Source organism: Copadichromis virginalis, linkage group LG3 (assembly GCF_057382275.1).
Source record: "Copadichromis virginalis isolate Kocher_CV1m ecotype Utaka linkage group LG3, C_Virginalis_male_GT1.1, whole genome shotgun sequence".
NCBI classification, from domain to species: Eukaryota; Metazoa; Chordata; class Actinopteri; order Cichliformes; family Cichlidae; genus Copadichromis; species Copadichromis virginalis.
Window position 1 is genome coordinate 19,985,401 of NC_140620.1, and position 22,972 is coordinate 20,008,372.

General features: G+C 42.4%; 2 protein-coding genes across 3 annotated transcripts in view; both read right to left on the reverse strand.

Moving 5' to 3' along the window:
- LOC146713280 (alpha-2,8-sialyltransferase 8E-like) overlaps window positions 1–12,696 on the reverse strand; it is a 32,564-nt gene extending 19,868 nt beyond the window's left edge. For both annotated transcript variants that reach the window (XM_085446597.1, XM_085446590.1), the window contains exons 1-3: window positions 12,611–12,696; window positions 8,674–8,745; window positions 8,507–8,581 (exon numbers count right to left, since the gene is read on the reverse strand). In XM_085446597.1, the coding sequence (XP_085302723.1) occupies window positions 8,507–8,581; window positions 8,674–8,745; window positions 12,611–12,696 (233 nt within the window). The remainder of the gene's footprint in view (window positions 1–8,506; window positions 8,582–8,673; window positions 8,746–12,610) is intronic.
- The window catches only part of LOC146713278 (ICOS ligand-like), a 166,570-nt gene that overhangs the window by 36,135 nt on the left and 107,463 nt on the right, over window positions 1–22,972 (reverse strand). The gene's annotated exons all lie outside the window — the stretch shown is intronic.

Consider the following 22,972-nt stretch of genomic DNA (forward strand, 5'->3'; position numbering starts at 1 on the left):
TTAAGGAGGTCTTCGAAGTATTCCTTCCACCGCCCAACAATTTTCTCAATCAAAATCAGCAGCGCTCTGCCAGCACTATACACAGTGCAGGTAGAGCACTGCTTTCCCCTCCTGAGACGCCTGACGGTTTGCCAGAATCTCTTCGAGGCAGTCTGAAAGTCTTTCTCCATGGCCTCTCCGAACTCCTCGCACACCAGAGTTTTTGCTTTAACCACTGCCCGAGCCGCATTCCGCTTGGCCTGTCCGTACCTGTCAGCTGCCTCTGAAGTCCCACAGGCTAACCAAGCCCGATAGGACTCCTTCTTCAGCCTGGTGGCTCCCTTCACCTCTGGTGTCCACCATTTGGTTTGGGAGTTACCACCACGACAGGCACCAACCACCTTGCGGCTGCAGGTCAATGCAGCAGCTTTGGCAATGGAGATGCTGAACATGGTCCATGTCAATGTCCCCAGTGTCCCTCAGAATGCTGTTGAAGCTCACGGACTGGGGCCTCTGCTAGGCGTTCCCAGCACACCCTCACTATTCGTTTAGGTGCACCGGGTCTGTCCAGTGTCCTCCCCCGCCACCTGATCCAACTCACCACCAGGTCGTAATCAGTTGACAGCTCAGCCCCTCTCTTTACTCGAGTGTCCAGAACATATGGTCGCAGGTCTGGTGATAAGATTACAAAATCGATCATCGACCTGTGGCCTAGCACTTAGAGTCCCCCGAGAGCAGCCATTTGGCTTTTCTACCTTTAAAACCCGCCTTCCAGCCAAATGGCTGGTAGGTGTTTAGCTAGGCTTTAGCTTCAGCCAAGTGGAAGCTAAATTGTCTAGTCATTCATATGTAAATTAGGTTGTTACCTGGGAATTCTGGAGGGGAGTGGGGGTGTGTGAATGAGGGGGTGGGGGAGCTGCTAAAAGCTGTGAACTTCCTTTTGTGTTCGTCTTGATGCATTCTCAATCATCCAGGGAAATAAATCTCCAAAAGTCACCAACTTGGAGTGGTTAGTTTCCTGAGCCACAAGGAAACTTGGAGTGTTTCAGTTTGCCATCTTAGGGAGAAATCAACACACATGGGTGTATTTCCTTTGTTGCTGAGATTTATTGATAAAAACAGTACAAAAAACCAACCATTTGTACACATATTTACAAATAATAATAAAAAGTGAGTGAGTACATTTCAACATTTTCAGCAATCACTCACAATCCTGGCACTGCCATGGTATCTGTAGTCTGCATTTACCACATGTGTATCTGTAGCAGTGAACACATCGCACAGTGGCATGATTGTTCTTGCATTTGTGTTTAACCTGACACATGGCTCTTTTTCCAGGGCTAGGTGTGGAGGGTTGTGTCCAAAGCAACTGTTCTTTTCTTGCCTTCTTCCCAGCTTCCCAACACTACCAAAAGGAAGCCAAACACTGTCACCCTTTACAACAAAACAAAGTGTGGCGTGGATGTGATGGACCAGATGGTTCGGGAGTACACTGTCCGCAGAGGAACACGGCGCTGGCCAGTTGCCGTGTTTTACAACATGATTGACTGCTACAGATACACATGTGGTAAATGCAGACTACAGATACCATGGCAGTGCCAGGATTGTGAGTGATTGCTGAAAATGTTGAAATGTACTCACTCACTTTTTATTTTTTTATGATGATATAATCCTCATGCTGCATAGTGGTGGGTCTTGACATGTCAATAACTTTAAGAGTCCCTCTGTCTGCCACTTCTGAAACTGAGGTAAGATTAAGGAACTCATTCCCAAACAAGGAATCCATAAACTGAAGTCTGAAATCGCCCTGAAGACCACACTGTCTCTTGACTTCAACAATGAGATCCTCAATTGATTCAGGTGGTCCATAGGAGAGAGTGAGCCTTTGACAGGTTCCATCAGTCAAGATGATCTTTAGGATCACAGGGGTCCCCATTTCAAGCAGCTATTCTGTAGATGAAAAAAACCAACAACAATACATCAGACACCCAGAAAGAATAACTTCAGTTTAGTCTTCATACAGTTACCCATACATATCAGTCAGTTACAAAAAAAAAAAAAAAAGAATGTATCTAGTGAAATACATGTGACTGAACTTATTACAAATATTTGCACACCTTTTATTTCTATATGCCTTTTTAAAGTCACCATGCGGACTGATCCGATCTTGTAGTCAACCAGTGGATAAGTGTCATGGAGTTCACGGAGTGAAACAAGAGTGAATATTCTTGCAGATACTGGGTTGAGCTCAAAAGCTCTGTAGTGCTCCCTGTACCAGCCACCGAGCTCTCTGACAATGTAGAATATGCTCTGGTTTACAATGCAGATGTGGTTTATTTCACAGAATTCTGGCAACCCACCAGCTGCCCTGTGGGCCAGTACCATTCCCTTCCTATAAGTTATGCCCTTTATTGTCACACACTGTGCAAGGTTTATCTCTAGAATGTCAGGGAATGTTTGCCTAATGACTCTAGCCATCTCCTCTTTAAGCAAATCCACTGGAAAAGTTGATACAGCCGAGACCTCTAGTTCAGACTTGCCAAGAGATGGGGAGCTTAGATGGTAAGCTATCATCATCTGATGCTTTGAGGCCAAGGAGAGAGGCACATTCTTAAAGCAGCTTGTGTGTCTCATGACCTGCTTGAAAAAGCTGTGTTTGGCCTCGAAACGCATTGTCCACAGCCAAACAACTGGACCAAAAAACCTAATCATCTGTGGATAGTGCTCCAAATAATGGTGTTTTGGTAGTAGCTTAACATCAGGAAACAGTGCCTGGTATCGCTGTCTGTGCTCTATAATTTTGCTTTCCAAAAAAGCCAGAGAGTCATCACTATGCACAGGGGACACGACAAGTTCTGTGATATCCTTCAGAGTCATGAGAACAAGCCATGCAGGCTCATCTTCAGGCACAAGTGATCCAACTAAAAAAGGCAAGAACCGGAGCAAGCTCCAGTTCTCATGCGCATTTCCTCCTACTGTTTTGGTGCTAGAGAAAGTTTGTGACACTACATGAGGTCTGTTTGTCTTATCTTCCCATTTGTAGGGGAACTTCAGAATCGCATTGTTTAAGTCAGCTAAAGTGAAAAACTTCTTTGATATAAGAACTGTCAAGCAATGAGCCAACTCTACTGGGATTATACCCTCAAAAACATCGTGAGCAAGATCAGGCGGATAACCAAATATGACATGAAAGTGGGACAGATTTTTGGTGAAGACACATTCTCTTTTCACTCCACAACAGCCTGTACCTGTATCTTGGGCTTGTTTGACATGGACTTGGTGAAGGTCTTTGCTTCTTAGCGTGAAAGCACCAGACGCTACAGAATACAGCTGAATATCACTGCTCTTCCCTGTGCAAAATCTGCAATAGTATTCTACAGAAAAGCTTTGCATAAATCCTGCAACACTGTGTGCTCCAAGGTTATCTGCGATTACACTTACGACTGTACCTTTGACTGACTCTCCTAATAGTGGAACATAAACGCCATGTTCTTCAAGAGTTTTCAGATCCTGTAGAAGAGGTTCCAAGATTTTGTCATAACCATAAGTTTTAACGTCAGTGGTTTTGCACAACACTGACAAGTAGATGGACGATAAGGAGGAATGAGATCCTGAAGGCAAGTTAGTCAAAACCCAATAAATGGCACAAAGCTTGTGTTTCTTCCGTGAGGTACCAAGGGGGTTACAGACTTCAAAGTCATCCACATAAAAACGTAGGGAAATCCTTAGATTTTCTCCAGAAAGGAAAAAGTTTTCCTTAAATAGGGAACCATCACTTGAAGACCTGTAATGATATGACCCAGTAGAGTCTGTTCCCACCTGTTGTTTATGGCATTTCACAACTTCATCAACAACATCTTTTCTACTCAACAGCTGCTGTAACAATTTCAGCAATGGGACATATTGGAAACTGTGTTTCTTTTCAGCATCAAGTATATATTCAACTGGTTCTAAAACACAGAAATTTTCCTTGTAATACTGCTTACGCAGATATGCTGTGCTTAGCGGACCACCCTTTTGAATGGACCTTAGTACAGGATTACCTGAAAAAACTGCATTAATAGTTTCTGTAATGAGATCTTTATCAATGGGGAGGTTTCTTTGATTAAAGATATTCGTCACAATATCACAGGATAAGGGTACAGGTGCCGACCGTATCAAATGATAGAGTTCCTCTAAAAATACATCAATAGCTGTGCTTGGCACATGGACCAAATGCTCCAGCTTTAGCAGAGTAGTTGCAAAACTTTGCTCTATGACTTTTTGCAAGTCCTCAGTATCACACTGACCATGTGAAGGAATGACAGTATCCAACTGATCTACAAACTCCTGACTATTTTCCTCAAATTCATTTGTAGGTGCGATTCCTGTTCTTACTATACCTCGTTTAAAATCACCTGGTGTATAATGTCTGTGTTTACGGTTTTTGTGTGATTTAAATGTACAGTAAATGTTTGTTTTAAAGTTGCAGCCTAGAAATATACAAGTAAGTGTCTCATTTCTTTTAAGATGCGCATATATGTGAGCAAAATAATCACGCTCTGATGCTAAATCATTGCATTCGCAAAGGTGGCAACTGAAAATCGCCTTTTTTTTGGTAGTGACCCCCGTGCTGTGGATTTTATTTTGATGGACAATAAGGGCATTTAAAGGTGCATGGACAATGCAGGTATGTACATGGAAAGTGAGAACGACGTCCAAAATGTGGATGTTTTAATCTTTAGTGATGCAAAAGCTTGGAACGACTTGATACCGTTTCTGTGCACCCCTTACAACTCCACATTCCCAGCACCACCTAACCCTGTAAGACACAGATAATCAAGAGTCAGCTCATTCAATATCCAGAGGATTACGTCAGATTCAGAGATAACTAACACACACACACACACACACACACACGCTTAAAATTGGATGCCAACATTGAAGATTTATTTTGTTTCTTTATGCTAATCTACGTATACAATAACATTGATGTTATTGCACATAACAAGAATATAACTTCATTTTCCAGACATGTGTAATCATAAAAGTAAAAAATGCCACCATCACAAACAACATTAACTTTTACTAAAAAAAGTTATTCCCAACAAGCAGAACATTAAAGTGCCAATCTTTTGCTCATTTATACATAATGTTTTGAGAAGCAGCTCACATATGTTCCAAACAAACTAAAAAAAACCCCCAAAAAGGTTGTAACTTTTGTTTGGACAGTATTGGAAAATTCACAATCCAGAACTTAATTAGACAATTAGAACCACTGTTTATTGGCCATGCTTTTCTTGGGGTGCTGGGAGCATGCTCCATTGAACAAATGTACGTATCTGTTTGTAGATATCTGTATTAGTTGGGCTTGAATAAGATAATAGTTAAGTAAGGGGCACTTCACCTAAAACAATGACTATGACAGCTGATTTGGCATTCATGGGCAAAGGTTCTTAAACCCAAGTCTAAGTCTACATCCACACACACAAGGTATTTTTGAAAACACAGCTTTTTCTGTGCATTTGGGTCTTTCGTCCACACAAACGGGATTTTGTATCACTGAAAACTGAGATTTTCACGCAACGCCTTTTTAGACGTCACGCTGTGAGATTAATTTCTTCAGTAGCAGATACTGGCAAAATACAGTTGCTGTTAATCTTACTGTTTGCAGTTTTTACACACTTACATATACATACGCAGTTACTGTGCCTCCATTAAGAAAGACAGGCGTCAGGGTGAACTTATACATTTAACATGGACGCTCTCACAACCTAAATACCTACGCCAACTTTGTAGTTGGTTTTGCAAAAACATTTTATTTTTATTAAATTTCTGTATGCTGTATGAATTTTGTGCATTCCCCAGTTGTGAGTCTACACCAGTCGTATTTCATAGCGTTGTGAACCTGGCCATGAGAGCGAGAGACACAAAATCCAAAATACTGTCTTTAGTTATTAACATTTCAAATGCCTTCATCATTTCAAAGGTAACACAAAATTAGCTGCCTTTCTAGAAAAAACACGAAAACTTTTCAGAATTACCTCAAAGTTTTGTGAGTATACAAAACTGTTTACTCCTTCCGCTCCCAGGCTTCTAGACTTCTGATTAACCAACATTTCTACACTGTTTGTTACACTAGGATTTGGTGTGTGGACGGAGATATTTTTTCAAGACTGCAGCATGGATGGGATTTTATTTTTTTTTTAACTAAAATGGGAAATCTCCATTTTCAAAAATATCTGTGTACGTGTGGACGGATTCTTGTTATGACTTGCGTGTGTGTCAGCCACCAGAATTAACATATCTCACAGTGGCAATCCCAGCTTGCTAAACTCTGACGGTTGCAGCAATTAGCCACTGTAGCAATGACTAGCAGTGTAACACAAACACTATTGCGCTCTCTCGGTGAGATTTCATGAGCTTGTTAAGCCACTAACAACCCAGTGTTCTCTGCCACATTCCAAATCCGACCGATAACAGCCGCTTTCTCCCGACTATGTGCACTTTGTTAGACTATTTTTCAGCTATAGTCGTGTAGCTAATACCAACACTAGCTAGCAGTGTAAAAAGAAAAGGAAAAAGTGCATTTTGGTGCATGCTGTACGAAAAGCATTACAGATAACTTTTTTCCCAGCACGCAACAAAATAATTCTGTGAAAACATCCCCAAGTAAAACAAATGTATTTAATTTACTTACCTTCTCACTATGCCCACTAACGCAGTGCCAATGGTTGCATGTGGCTTAACAGTCTTCCAGAAACTGGCGGTCAATTGCGCTCTCCTTGAATAATGTTTTTGTATAAAGGCCGCGCTTATGTGATTGTCCAATCATATTTAGTTGCTGTCTTTGAATATATTACATCATTTCCGTTGGTGGTCAAACATGATTACAATGGTTTTAGTATACTAATTTAGTCATTTTATATCAATGCAAGAAAAATGAGTAGTTTCAGTATTGTTTATAATTACGTAAATGGTACTTTATTCAATAATGTAAATAAGAGAAACATGAAAGGCTTGTGTAGCATTAACTAAATTCATTTGTGCAAATCCAAAAGCCTGCCAATTCCCATTTTTTCAGTGTACCCTCCCCGGGCCTGGCTCCGGGGCGGGGCCCCGGTAACCCTGTCCCGGGCAGGGTAAACTGTTCCCTCGATGTTTTACTCAAAAGGGTCTTCTGAATCGCTCTTTGTCTGGTCCCTCACTCAGGACCAATTTGCCATGGGAGACCCTACCAGGGGCAAAAGCCCCTGGAATCCCTGGGACACACAAACCCCTCCACCACAATAAGGTAGCGATTCACGGAGAGGTTTTTTTTGTTGTTGTTTTTTTTATTTGGACCAAGTATGTCAAGTATGACATTTTGTAAAAATGTCACACTTGAAAAATTTCAATGGTTCTTTAAAGTATCGTGGGGCGATCGTGGCTCAAGAGTTGGGAGTTCGCCTTGTAATCGGAAGGTTGCCGGTTCGAGCCCCGGCTTGGACAGTCTTGGTCATTGTGTCCTTGGGCAAGACACTTCACCCGTTGCCTACTGACCGGCAGCCTCGCCTCTGTCAGTGCGCCCCAGGGTGGCTGTGGCTACAATGTAGCTTGCCATCACCAGTGTGTGAATGTGTGCGTGAATGGGTGGATGACTGGATATGTAAAGCGCTTTGGGATCCTTAGGGACTAGTAAAGCGCTATATAAATACAGGCCATTTACCATAACTCTTTGCTTTTTTCCCCAATGATAGCAGGGTCATTTTGGTAATTACAAGCAGAGCACTGCATCCAATTCTTGGCAAATAACACAGAAAATACTGAAAACAAAATGATTAAAAACAATAAAAAAGAACCCAAATGCCCAATAAAATGTCTGTTTTCTGTAGAGCGCCATCACACTCACTCACTCTCTTTTCTTTCAACAATTATTCATCTTCTTTGGGCTGCTGCTGTGTGGGATTACTGTAACGACCCTAATGTCACTGAAAAATTCAGGAACAGTTGGAGTTCTGTCAATTCAACAAATGGTTCAGGAGTTAAGGGAGTTACAGATATTGAAAAAAATGGCAAAAAAACCTGTCATCTGACACCAGCAACATTTTAGACTTTAGAAAGTTAGCACAAGATCTGGTTTAAAGACCTTTAGGAATAATGCTACTTTGTCTGAGGCTTTATCTTGAGTGGTTTCTATAGTCTGCCATTAATGTGGTGTTTGCTCAAACTCACATACTAGCTATAGGCAGTCCGTGCCAAAGTGAGTTAAAATGTCCATGTAAGGAAATCCCAGAGAGCTAATTCTGTTCAGCTTGATGTTTTGAACTAAAAAGGTTTAAGTGAGTATCATTCACGCAGAATATAGTTTTATCAAATAATAATAATAATAATAATAATATATATAAACACAAAGCGTGACAATGATAGGTTTTTTGTGGAAACAATGTTTTAGTGTCCAGGTCTTTCCTTTACAAACATTTTTCATTTTCTTTTTTTCCAGAGAATTTAAAAGGAAATAAAAATTATTATATCAGAATATTAGAAGGCTTTAAGGGTCTGATCTTACCTGAATCTGTGGGAATTCTCCTCATGCTTTTTCCATGTTTGATTGTAGAGCTTTTTTACTTTATCGATGACTTCCCTGTAATGCACAAGCATTCAGGTACATATTTAGAAGTATCACCCATTCAGGGCTGACATGAAGGAAAAAGTTATGTCAGTTTTTGCTCTTACTTGCAACCTTTACAAAGTTCAGAGGGCTTTGGGGCATCTCTTTGAGGAGACGGTGGGTGAAATTCCACATAACTGTGACAAATAAAAGAGATAAAAAAGTTACCCTTTCTTGAACCCATTTTTTTTTCAGTTTCCTTGTTCTTTTGTTTACATATGTTGGGAGGTAATTTGTGATATTAACTCATTTATTATGCCTGATACTTGTTGTTATCAACCTGTAGGACAAAAATCCCAGTCTTACATATTTAAAATAATATTAAATGGATATATGAGTATTTGGAAATGTAAAACTTACACTTAATGTCTTAATTCATTTGATAGATTTTTTTAATCAGATTAAGTCATATTTCTCAAAATTTTGAAAAACTAACTCAAGTATACCAAATTTGTGTTATTCAAAGATTGCCATAGTCAACCAAGATCCAAAATGCAGACACGAAGGAACGCGAACAAAACTTAATATTAACAAAAAGTGAGCCATTTAATAAGGCTGATGAAAAGGGTACAAAAACTAAAGGCAGATGCACACTGAGGAGAAACTAAGAAGAACCAAACTGGGACTAAATGCTAAACACAAAAGACAGAACAAAACCTTGAACGGGATTTTAAAAAAACTGAACATGGAAAATCCTGGCACCGTCGAGGCATGGAAACATGACGAAGAACAAAAGACAACCATCAGGGAGACAACCGTCAGGAAGACACTGAACAGGGGAGGACAGAGGACAGAAGAAAGTTAGGACACAGAAAGGACACAGAAAGATAATGGCTGTATCCTAATTCAGGGTCTGCAGCCTTAAAGGCCACATTTTAAGGCCAATTACGTCACAGCAACGTGACAAAGGCTGTCCCAATTCAAAGGCTGCTCGAAATGCGGCCCTCAAATGCGTCTTTCATTTCCCTGAATTTTAAGGATGTGTCGGTGTATCCTTCATGGCCCAACATATCCCAGACTTCATAGCACACCTCCATAAAAAGGCGGACAGCTGAAGCGGGGCGGCCAAAGAGTAAACTTTTAAAAGTAAGTTTAAAAGTAAGTACTGAATATTATGTCACTTATTTACTTATGTCACTCATTTATGTGCAAATGTTTAATAACGAAGAACATTAAAACATTACTGTTGGCCACATGTCGGCACAGTTATGTAACATTAGTGATGTTTGTACTAACTTGGTTTTAAAGCCTTTACTTTAAAATATACGTCGTTCAATAGCTGAGCTTAATCTCACAGAGAATGGATAATCAAAGTCAGTCATATATCCACAAACACAACAAGCTGAAAGTCAGTGATGCTGCTCGGTTTGCAGTCCTGAATATCACGGCACAAGCAGGATTCACTGCACTGTTAATGTTAGCTATGTTATATTGCTGCCTCTGTTCGGTGGTGTCGAGCCAAACTGACTTTAACGTGTAAAAGTATGAACGTGTATTTATAAGTTACACTTGTGTTTCCTGCAGCTTATCACACATTTGATTTCCATGTGTGACAACTGCAAGTGTCCAGAGTGAGGACAGACTGAGGGACCCACTGCTGCACATCATCTGTGAGGCTTTGCAGCCCTGATGATCCACCAGGACAAACTCAGCAGTGTGTGAGGAAGAGGAGGAGGAAGAGCCAGCAGCAGCTGACAGATGGAGAGAATAGACAGACTGTTCCCTGTTTGTGAAGGACTGCTAGAAAAGTTAAAAAAAACCTAATTGTCTGTCCTGAATCAGTCTTATTAGGTAATGTTCAAATAATTTGATCATTCCAGTGTTTGCAGTGTGGGAGAAAGTACTCAGGGCCTTCAAGTTACACACTATGAAAGGCAGCAACAAGTTTAATATTCAGAAACCTAAAGTATGTATCAGCAGCAGAATGGAGCTAAAAATAAATGTTTGTTTCAGTTCTATGAAGCTTTGAGTATTTTGGATTAGTAGCACTGCTGTGTTTGTTGCATCATATTCCTGTAATTGTTTATATGCTTTATATATTCTGAGGTAAGTTGATCTATAGTGTTACATCATATTCTATAAGGATGTTATGTGTTTGTAGACTTTCTGCCCAGTTTGACCCATTTAGCAGAAGTCAGCCTGTTTAAGGCTCTGATATCTATTCTGTATGACTTGAAGCAGTTATGACATGGTCTGATTTTCTCACCCAATAAAGGAATATTTAATATATCAGTCTACTCTTCATTCTATCAGACACAGTTATCACAGCTCGTACATTTTCCTTTTTACACATATATGTAAGCATTGAGCCAAATTTAGTAATGCCAACATAATAAAGGAACAATATTTGTCTCATATATGATACATCTATAGATACACTGTCAAAGATACTTGTCTTTGAATGAAGATTTAAGGTGATAGGAAATATAAATAACTGCAACTTGAATCTTTAGTGAAGCTCAGTATTTGACCCAGAGTTCAAGTTCACTGCTGTAATAACTAATAATGATTAATATAATATTGGCCATATTATATTTACATCACCAAAGTGAGATGACTTTACTCTCATGAACAACATTAGCTAATTGTTATTTACTAACTAATCTTTACATGACTGTTCAGTACAGAAATGAAGCCCAACAATCATGTTTTTACTGTCCTGTGGTCTCAGCCTCAGATAGTTATCAAATTAATCAAAGCTCATGTAAAAACAAACAAACAAATGGACAAAAGATTTTGTCCTTCATTTCTGTCAACCAATGCTGTATTAAACGTTTCCAGCGGTTGGTGTCATGGTTGCTAGGCAACCTGAGCAGCACAACAGAGGCTAGAACGTCCCATTTCACAAGCCTCACACTTCCGGCTTTAGCGGCCTTTGAGTACACTGCCCTTGAGGACCATTAAGGCTGCGTACTTTAACCCTTTAAAGCCAGTTGGAGCGGGCACAAGAAAGCCTGATCACCCATGATGTTCACGCCTCTGGGACATTGTGTTTCATGTTGAGTTTAAGGACGAGTTTGTGTTTAATTTACCTTTTATGGTTTTGTAGCTGTTATAGATTGTTTCTGCTGTGGTGTTGATTTGACTTAGAGTTGTTGTGGTGGTGAAAAAGAGATGTTACACCATGAGTGAAGTTATGTGCAGGGTTAATGAAACCTTGGGAAGCGCAGTGCTGGTTGTTTTTTATGTGCTGAATAAAAAAAACATCTTCAATGTTTCACCGGGGCTACAGCAACACCTAAAAGAGCATTCTAACTTTAAAGAAAGTATTGCCAAAAGAAATAATGAGCAGCCTAGTTAATTAGGAATACACTGTAGTATAATATTATATACTATGCTCAAGTTATTCATGTCATCCATTACCTACTCTTCCACAATGTTGTGTAATCAAAGTAAACATGTCATGCGAGTCTAACCTTACTTTCACTGCACTACAAAACTTGTTTCAAATGAACAAAGAAAACAAAATAAATAAATACAAAATTAAATGCTATTCCCTTATAAGGAAATAATACCCAGAGAGTGAGCTGCCTTGGTTAAGATTTGCGGTGATCTGTGATGGTCTATGATGAGTGAATGACATGTAGACACAAACACTGCCAAAAACCTAACGTCTTTAGTGTAGGTGATAACGTTTGCCTGGAACAAAGAGCGCTGATACAAATGTCATCCAAATAGCTACTTCTACTGTTATACTTTGAGTTCATTACAGAGCCTGCATTTCTTCACTTCTTTCACTTGAGCAAAGAAGTTGAATCATTGCTTCAGCTTTTACCAGAGTAGTTTTAACACAAATGTGTACTTCTACTTAAATTAAGTAATCATACATTAATCATGTATTTTTGCAACCTCTGGCTTATATTTGCCTTTTACACAGCTTCCCAACTGTTTCAGAATCGTTATTAATATTATTACAGTGTCATAAGCTACTTTTGACCAGAATACTTTGACTAGTGACCTCTTGCCTTTATCTGTAAAATGCAAAGTTAGTTACTCACTCACCTGTCCTCGAACGTGTACCAGATAAGAGTGGTCAGCAGACTCCCCAAAGAAAGAAGATTGACCAGAATCGAGAGCTTTTTCCTCATGTCGCTCTAGTGCTTCACTTTTCTTAACACTTTCTTCTAACTCAGCTTTTTTTTAAGTACTTTTACCTCATATGTTGATATGTCTGTCTGCCTGTTTTAACTGCCTGGTGGTTTATGATTTATAACATAAGTAGGCATTCTCAGTTAATTATTACTGTACGAGACTGAAGAAGTCACTTGGATGAGTGACAAAACATTTTTTAGCAAGGTAGGGGCTTTAATTCATTCCTAGCAGTAGAGCACAAATGTGTGTTTGTTTGCCCTTAAAAACTCCATTGCAGCACACTTATAGATACAGTACTCAGTGTATGGCTTATTTAGCAAGTCTTAGATATGCAACAGTAGCAGCGGTTGAAAGTTTTACAGTTTTACGGCTACTTGGGATTGTTAAATTGTATTTGGTAATGCTTCTACTACTTTCCAAGCCGTAAATTACAGGTAACGGATCTACCAGTTGGAAATTACTATTTCACCTGCAATAAACTATAATATCAACATTAACTAATGTGTTCTTACTATGTTGTAATAACTTTCTTGCCACCTGCTTGTTAGGTTATGTTTGAAGTTTTTTGTGAATTCTAACCTTCCTTTTTTACATGTACCCATATGTACAATCTGAATGTGATCTCCAAAAGTCTACATATATATATATATATATTAGGGGTGCAACGATACACAAAATTCACGGTTCGGTTCGGTTCGATACTTTGGTGTCACGGTTCGATATTTTTTCGATACAAAAAAATGTTCATGCATTTTTAATTTGTCATTTATTCAAATTATATATATATATTTTAACTCAAAAGTACAGTTTTTAAATTTAACCCTAACCCTTGTGCGTGTTTTTTATTTTGACAGCGAATGCGCACCTGCGGACCACTTATGTGCAGCCCTGGTTATTTAGCTCATCATATTGCAGCCACAGAAATTCTTTTGTCCATGAAACCATAAAGCTGCACTTTCTTTTTGCCTTATAGTCTGATTTGTCATAACTTCTCCGTTTTGTGGTAAGCTTTTCTTTGGCTGTCACTTCTTCACCCTGACCTGTCTTATTTGGCTCAGCAGAACTGAAATGCTTTTACACATGCACTCACATAAGCTCAGCGATTCTCTGCGCGATCAACCTCTCACATGTTTAAGCTTGCTGCGGGAGATTTCACTTGTCATGTTTGCATAGTAAGCTAACGATTAATAAGACGATGTCAGAGGAATTGGTGCACAAATTATCATCACTCACAGATCAGTGCTGTCGCTCTCTATACACAGTTCGCACGATTGCAAAGTGAAAGCAAAAAAACAAGCGCAAATTCAAACGTGACTTCAATATGTCACATATTGACAGTGGCTCACCGATGCCAATGACATAATTACCCAGCTACATTTCTGAAAGAATGCAAAAGCATTGACATATATTTTTCCTACAATAGCCCGACGGGCAGGGAAGAGATAGATTTTGGTAGCCCGACTGAAAAAATCGCTAGCTTCGGGACGTCGGGCTAGCAATATTGCGAACCCTGTATCTGATTGAGGAATCACTCATCTTTGGAAAAGAGAGTTTATTACAGAGAAATGGCTCTTTCCAAAATAAAAGCTATACTAGCTTCTTCTGGGCTATATTCTCAGCAGCATATTAAACATATCAGGTCCCTATAAGGAGAATCATGTGCTAACAGCTGTCTAAATGACTCGGCTAAAGTTAGTAGCATGCTTGCTTTTTTTTGTCTGCTTCCACTTGTCTTTGCACTAGGATGATGTCGGCGTAAATGTGCAGTCATATTCGTTGTGTTCCCGCTAGTGCATTCAGGTTAATCTCGTTGAAATGACCTTAACGCCACAACACGGCAAATCTCCGTTAACGAGCTACCGCCGATCGCTCCGTGCATGGGGCTAGACGGCCAACACGTTAACGAGCTAACTGCGCTAACACACTAGTTCACACCAATGTAATTGAGCATTGAGCATATATATGTATTGAGCATATATATATATATATATATATATATATATATATATATATATCTTAATGTTAACTTTAGCCAAGCTTCTTAATGGTTTTATAAATCTTTTATTGCGCAGGTCTTCTTTCAGCCAACTCATTACAATCTGCAGAGTTGATCTTAGTTAAAAGTTAACCACACCTCTCTCTGTTCTATGGTGCTCTTATCTATTTTTTATGCTCCATTTTATCATGTCACTCTCCCAACCTGAATATTCCATTGTTTTTCTATCTCACCTTCTACACCTTTTTTCTCTCTATCTTTCTCTCTCTCTCTTTCTGTATGTATACATAAAACTGGAAGCTGCTTGGAGCTTCACTGAATTTCCTTTTGCGTCTCAACATTGTCAACACCTTTGCAAGAGTGACACTGATTAAATGTTCTTAAGAAGGTTATGTCTGTGAAGGTTCTCAGTCATCCAGGTCATCGTAGTCTAAGGAGCTTAGAAAAAAAAAGTGTCTGGACTTTTTTAAGTTGCTTGAAGACGTTTCACCTCTCATCCGAGAAGCTTCTTCAGTTCTAAGGTCAAATGGTGGAAAGTCCCAGATTTAAATCCAGTGGGAGTTTCCCCCCAAAGAGGCACAAAGGACTCTCTGATGACCCTCTGTGTTAAAATGGGTGTAGGTCACAATCAGCCAAGGTGTCAGGTGAACTCATTGTGAAACCTGGCCCCACCCTATGATGTGATTTCCTGAGATCAGATGGCCCAGGATGTGAGTGGGCGTTAAGGCGTCTGGGGAGGGAACTCAAAACTGGATTATAGATGGCTGACAGTTGGTGTCGTAAACCACCGCCCCTGTTCAAAGATGGTCGCTCACAGTGGACATAAATGGCTTCTTTCACTCCTCTTTCAAACCATCTGTCTTCTCTGTCCAGAATGTGAACATCGGCATCCTCAAAAGAGTGACCTTTGTCCTTTAGTCCGCCAGAGCTTATGTTATATTTTTACATGCTGTGGAGCCATTTTTGGGAGCATTTCAAGTTGCTATACATCAATACAACCATTATAGCCCAAATTTTAATAATATGTCTGCATTAAGTGCATAGAAATTACATAAATTGCAAGAAAGTGCAATAAACTACAAAAAAATTGAAAATCGTTTTTGTTTTTTTAACATATATTTCTAGTTAGAGAAATTTAAGAGGCTTATCCCTCAAAACTATAAATACAAAAAAGTTGCACAAAATATGTCAGGGTCCTGGGTCTGAGCGACCCAGGATCCCTGAGCAGTTATGAATTATATTATTATTATTATTGTATGTATATTTGGTGTTGCTGTCCTTCTCCCTGTTTGCGTGTGTATGTATATGTGTTTCGGTGGGCGCCTTCAGGCCTGGTGGGTGTGGCCCTACTGACGGTCTGGCCACACCCGAAGCCACACACCTGCTGCTGATCAGGCCTCGTTGGGGGAGCTACTTAGGAGAGTCTTGGAGCTCCCACCGACGCGGGATCATTCCATGAGACTCCACGTTAGTCATCCAGTTGAACTGAGTTAGTGTGTGTATGCCCGCGGTTATATGTGTCCTGGCGACTGCGTCTATTGTGTCCCCAGGAGAAGTGTGGAGCGCCAGACAGCAGCCAGCACGAGGGGTGCTGAGACACGGGAGCGGAGAGCACTGAGACACGGACTATTCACGGAGAGACACGACACGGGAGTCAGGGAGAGCACCGGGATTTATTGTTGTTTTGTACCATACACTGTAAATAAACGCACTGTTTGTACATAGAGCACCGCGCCTGGGTCCTCCTTCCCCACACCTCCCACGGTTTGCCATGCCGAACCGTGACAAAATAGTTTCCCACCACAGGAAATTTATTTTGAGTGTCTTCATAGTTTTATTTTTGAAATACACCAATTTTTATATACTGCAGGAAAAACGAAAATAAATATTATAATGCAAATTTGCAAAAAAGCAGCATATGAATCAAAATAAACTATTTCCAGCAGTGCAATATTAGTCCTAAGCATCCTAGAAACGACACAGAAAGTCATAAAGTCAAACATAACTTTTAAAAAAACCAGTATAAGCTCATGAGGCCCTGATGGTAAAAAAAACTACATTTCCGCGAAATGGCGGTGGCAGGTAATGGCGGACATGTGATAGTTCACGCTGACGTCTATTCTAACGTAGGAAGTGGTATGAACAGCTGATCGGGTCGGATCGGCAAAGCCTGTTTCTGGAATATTATGTGTTTGTTGCTGCAAGTGCTTTTTATGCAGTTTTTGCAAAGCTATATGTGGAAGGAAACTGTGACCTAGGACAAGCTGATGGCATAAGATGTAAGTACAACTCCTCCGGTTTCATATACAAAAAAAATTATTGCGCTAGCTTACGTGGTTGCAGTTCTACAAGAATTTAAAAGTAGTTGCGCAAAACGGAGCGTGCCCACTCCGACCGGCTTTAAAGGGTTAAAGGTTCCCCAAAGAACCATCAAAAATTTGTTCTTTGGGGCACCTTTAAAGGTTCTTCAAATGGTTTCAAATGGTTTTAAAATGGTTCTTTAAAGAACCTATTTCAAGAACCTTTTTTGAGTGGTTCTTTAAAGAACCATTTTAAATCTTTCAAAATAAAATGTATCATTAATTGAATTGTCTTGAGTAGGGCAAAATAAATACAAGCAGATAGACATATATTAATGGTTTTTTGCTATTTCGTATTATACGAAATGGCAAAGACAAAAAGGCATTTTAACCCTCAGCACAACATCACTACTACATATCACACTAAATCTTAGTCATTTAAACAGTAAGAAATAAATATCTTTACTATACTATAAATAAATACATATAAATACTATACTATAGATAACACAACAATGAATATATGTATTGTTTAATTAATAAAACATGATGAAAACACATTAGAAGTAGCAATAGCTTCATAACAGACCAATAAATCAACACATTTTCATCAGTAGATGTTTGCATGTTTAGTAAAACTATTTCAACAACAATTTTTTGATTAAAATTATCAATGAATGCACAGGGGGGACAACTGGCACTCTGAGTTGTGAGTTGTGCTGTTTGGAAGACCAGCGTCACTGTGTGATTTCACATAACAGTACCTGCCACACAGGAGCACTGGCTATGTGTCAGTACCACCCGTGATGAGTCCAGAAACTTAATCTAAGAAGAAAGAACGAAAATTAAAAATGTAACATCATCTTCATGAAAGAGCCAAACAGGAACATAGTTCAGTGTTATGGTTACTGACCCCTATAGGCTTACACACCTAAATACTTAGTGTTTCCTTCTCTCCCTATTAAAACAACTTAACCATCCTTGATAACTGTAATAACTTAGATGGTGTATATTTGCAGTATTAACTTGTTGTAAAAAATTTTTTGATCACCCAAACACACATTGATTAAACGATCTAACCAGTCAAATTAGGAGTGATAAAGCAGGGAGATAAGAAAAACATTCAAGTTGATGGGCCTTTAGGAATGAACTTAACTAATGCTTTAATGAACTGAACCCAGCTGAACAGGGCTTAACAACTTTACACAGCTTCCTGCCTACACTTAGTCTGTGTGGTGCCTCACTCTTCGTCATTGACTTGTAGCACAAGGCTCTCACACCGACCTCCCCTGACAACCTGCCTGTATTGGACACTGAATAAAGAATAAATAAGTACCATTAGCAATATTTCTGTATTACTCATGTCAGCACATCTTAAACATATATACTTTACACATAGCAAGAGTTGCATTAGGTAGTTAGTCAGGTGGTTAAATCCTAGACTATGCGAATCTGTGATCTAAGGTGTAGGTCTATTAAGTTATATTGTGGTGATCCTCGGGTTGGGGGATCGGTGTTCATACTGGAGTGCAAAATTAAAACCAAGGCGGACAAGAAAAGTTGAAAGCCATCAGGTGCTCAGTTTAGAAAAAAGAGAAAAGAAGAGGAGGAGAAACGAGCAAAAGATAAAGGTAAGCAGATGTGTCATTGGATAATGGCAGATCATCCTGAAACAATCAGAATCAGAATACTTTATTAATCCCTAAGGAAATTAAGTGGATTACATTTGGTCCAAGAAGAAATGGTAAAAATAGTAACAGTAACAGACTAAACTCCAAACAATACATTATGTGTCACGACGTACAAGGTGGACTCACGCGCTGGACTCCGGGGATGATGCACACAAGGGAATTTATTACAGAACAATGTCCAAAGAGTGTATATACACAGATACCACACGGCCTTCCACACGCGAGACGTGAATTGCGGACCCCTGTCAGGCCGTGACAGTACCCCCCCCCCCCCCCCCCAACGGGAGCCCCCCCGGCGACCCCCAGGCCTCCCAGGATGAGCGGCATGGAACGCCCGCACCATGTCCCTGTCCAGGAGGGCCGCACGCGGGATCCAAGACCGCTCCTCAATGCCGTAGCCCTCCCAGTCCACCAGGTACTGCAAACCACGCCCCCTGCGCCTGACATCCATGATGCGCGAGATGGTGAAGGCCGGATGGTCATCGATGACCCGGGCGGGTGGAGGGGGCCCGGAAGGAGGGCACAGAGGGCTGGAAAGACAGGGCTTCACCTGAGAGACGTGAAAGACATTGAGGATCCGCATGTTCCAGGGCAGCTTAAGGCGGACCGACACCGGGTTCATCAGAGAGTTAATCACAAAGGGACCAATAAAGGTAGGAGACAGTTTCTTAGACTCCGCCCTAAGCGGAACGAATCGGGTTGACAGCCAAACCTTTTGTCCGGGCGCATAAACAGGCGCCGGGGTCCTATGGCGATCCGCCAGGCGCTTGGTCCACTCCGCCGTGTGGAGAAGGGCAGCCCGTGTGGCCCTCCAAGCGCGCCGACACCTCCGGACGTGCTGCTGGACAGAAGGTACGAAATGCTCACCCTCAACAGCCGGAAACAGAGGGGGTTGGAAACCCAGAGATGCCTCAAAAGGGGACAATCCGGTGGCCGAGGAGGTGAGGCTATTGTGGGCGTACTCAATCCAAGGGAGCTGCTTGCTCCAGGTGGTCTGATGGGTGGACGCCACGCATCGGAGGGCTGCCTCAAGCTCCTGATTGGCCCGCTCCGCTTGGCCGTTTGTCTGAGGGTGAAAGCCAGAAGACAGACTGACCTGAGCCCCCAGGGAGGAACAGAACTCCTTCCACACGCGAGACGTGAATTGCGGACCCCTGTCCGAGACTATGTCCGCCGGAATGCCATGGAGACGGAAGACGTGGTTCGTCAGGAGCCGGGCGGTTTCCAGGGCCGTGGGAAGCTTGGAAAGGGCGACGAAATGAGCTGCTTTAGAAAGACGGTCAATGATAGTCAAAATGACAGAGTTACCTGATGAACGTGGCAAGCCCGTGACGAAATCGACAGCTATGTGGGACCAGGGGCGGCTAGGCGTAGGCAAGGGCTGAAGGAGACCAGAGGGGGGTTGATTGACACATTTGTTCTGAGCACAGACTGAACAGGCCGCTACGTACTCCCGGACATCCTTGATGAGGGAGGGCCACCAAGCGAAGCGCTGAAGGAGTGAAACGGTGCGGAGGATCCCCGGGTGGCAGGTGAATTTTGCTGTGTGTGCCCAATGTATCACCTGTGACCAGACAGCGGAGGGCACAAAGAGTAGTCCAGGGGGACCCGTTCCTGGGTCTGGTTCTGTTCGTTGGGCCTCCCTAATGGCTGATTCAACCTCCCACGTCAGGACCCCAATGACACACGAGGGGGGAATGATGGGAGAGTCTCGAGCAGTCTCCTTGGAGGCAGCGAACTGACGAGAGAGAGCATCGGGTTTGGTGTTGCGGGAACCCGGCCTGTAGGTTATGGTAAACTGAAACCTTGTGAAAAACAGGGCCCACCTAGCCTGGCGAGCATTAAGCCGCTTGGCTGACCGGATATATTCCAAGTTCTTGTGGTCTGTCCAAACTACAAACGGCTGGGCAACACCCTCCAGCCAGTGACGCCATTCTTCTAGGGCGAGCTTAATAGCTAACAGTTCCCTGTCCCCAACGTCATAATTTTGTTCAGCAGACGAGAGACGGCGAGAGTAGAAGGCACAGGGATGGAGCTTGCCCTTCTGTTCTTGGGATAGAATGGCCCCCACCCCAGTGTCCGAGGCATCCACCTCCACAACAAACTGCAGGCCGAGGTCAGGTTGAACCAGGATGGGTGCGGAGGTGAACCGATCCTTCAGGAGATTGAAAGCCTTTCGTGCTGACTCCTCCCAGCAGAAGGGAACCTTAGGAGATGTGAGACGAGTTAGTGGGAGAGCCAGCCTACTGTAGTCACAGATGAAGCGTCTGTAGAAATTAGCAAAGCCCAGGAAACTTTGGAGTTGCTTACGGTTTGTCGGGACGGGCCAATCAACGACCGCCTGGACCTTAGCCGGGTCGGGCCTGAGGTTACCCTGTTCAATGATGTAGCCCAAAAATGAAACAGTGGTCACGTGAAATTCACACTTCTCGCCCTTCACGAAGAGACGGTTCTCGAGAAGACGTTGCAAAACCAGCCGGACGTGGCGTTCATGTTCAGAGACGGAGCGTGAAAAGATGATGTCGTCAAGGTAGACGAACACAAAGTGGTTAAGGAAGTCTCGAAGCACGTCGTTGACAAAGGCCTGGAACACGGCTGGGGCATTGGTTAAACCAAACGGCATGACGAGGTATTCGAAATGGCCCAAGTGTGTGTTAAAAGCCGTCTTCCATTCGTCCCCCTCTCGTATCCTAACCAGATGGTACGCGCTACGCAGATCCAGCTTAGTAAAAACTGTGGCCCCTTGGAGCAGGTCATAGGCCGATGTTAGCAGTGGTAGTGGGTATTGATTCTTGATGGTGATATTATTGAGACCCCGATAATCAATACACGGCCGTAGGCTCTTGTCCTTCTTAGCAACAAAAAAGAACCCCGCCGCAACAGGGGATGATGACGGGCGGATCAGACCTGCGGCGAGTGACTCGTTAATGTACGTCTCCATGCTGTCCCGTTCAGGCTGAGAGAGACTGTATAAGCGGCTGGTAGGAAGTGGGGCGCCTGGGAGGAGATCAATTTCGCAGTCGTACAGCCGGTGAGGGGGAAGAGAACGTGCTCTATCTTTACAAAAAACCTGCTCAAGATCGTGATAGACTGAGGGTACAGACGAGAGATCGGGCGGCTCAGATGGTGGGGGGTTACTCAGAGGGTTCGCGGGTGGAGTTGCGGTTTTTAGACAAGACATGTGACATTCCTCTCCCCACCCCAGAATGCTTTCCCTCCGCCAATCCAGGACCGGGTTGTGTAGAAGTAACCAGGGGAACCCTAAGACCAGTGGTGTAAGAGGAGCCTTAAACACAAACAACTGCAACGTCTCGGAATGATTACCAGAGAGGGTTAATGATATTGGCTCCGTAATATGGGTGATATCCGGGAGACGCTGCCCACTGAGGGCGGTAACTTGGAGTGAGCGAGGCAGCGGTTCAGTGTTTAATTTTAATTCCCGAGCAAGGGACTCGTCAATGAAATTCTGCTCTGCGCCTGAATCGATTAGTGCGTGGAGTGGATGAGAAACCGAACGAACCATTAGCTTAGCCGCAAGCATCAAGCGAGGGGGGAATTGTGAACAGGAAACCTCACCCACCCGTACTCTCCCCTCTACTGGCGGGCGCGGTCTTTTGGCTGGTAAGGACAGGAAACGGCCATATGACCCTTACGGCCGCAGTAGACGCACTCACCAGCCCTCCAACGCCGTTGTCGCTCTTCCGGCGTTAGTCTGGAGCGCCATATCTGCATGGGTTGCTGACCCTCATCTTCATAGTTCCGGTCCCATCCTCCCATTCCACTCGCCGTACCTCCGCCGGAGGCCATCTCCTCTCGTCCTAGAGGCTTCTGGGAGTTGTAGTCTCTAGTGCCGTGCCGCGCTCGTATGTTGTCATCCACCTTCACACACAGGGTCATAACATCAGAAAGAGTAACAGGTAATTCCCTCATAACTAGCTCCCTTTTTAGCTCGTCACACAGGTTATTCAATAGAGTACTTATTAGTGCCGACTGCCCCCACCCGGTCTCCTCTGCCAGAGTCCAAAACTCAATCGAGTAGTCGGCCATGCTCCGTCTTCCCTGCTTCAAATTAAGCAGTCGGTGAGCCGCCGCTTCGGCCCCGGTGCCTCTCTCAAAGACATTCTTAAACTTAGCGAGAAAATCAGCATAGGTTATTTCAGGATCCGTTCTTAATACAGCCTGCGCCCAATTTAATGCTTGACCACGTAGCAACTGAACGAAAAAAGCGATCTTAGCTGCATCAGTCTCATAAGTCCTCCGTAGCTGGTTGAACTGTAATGTCACT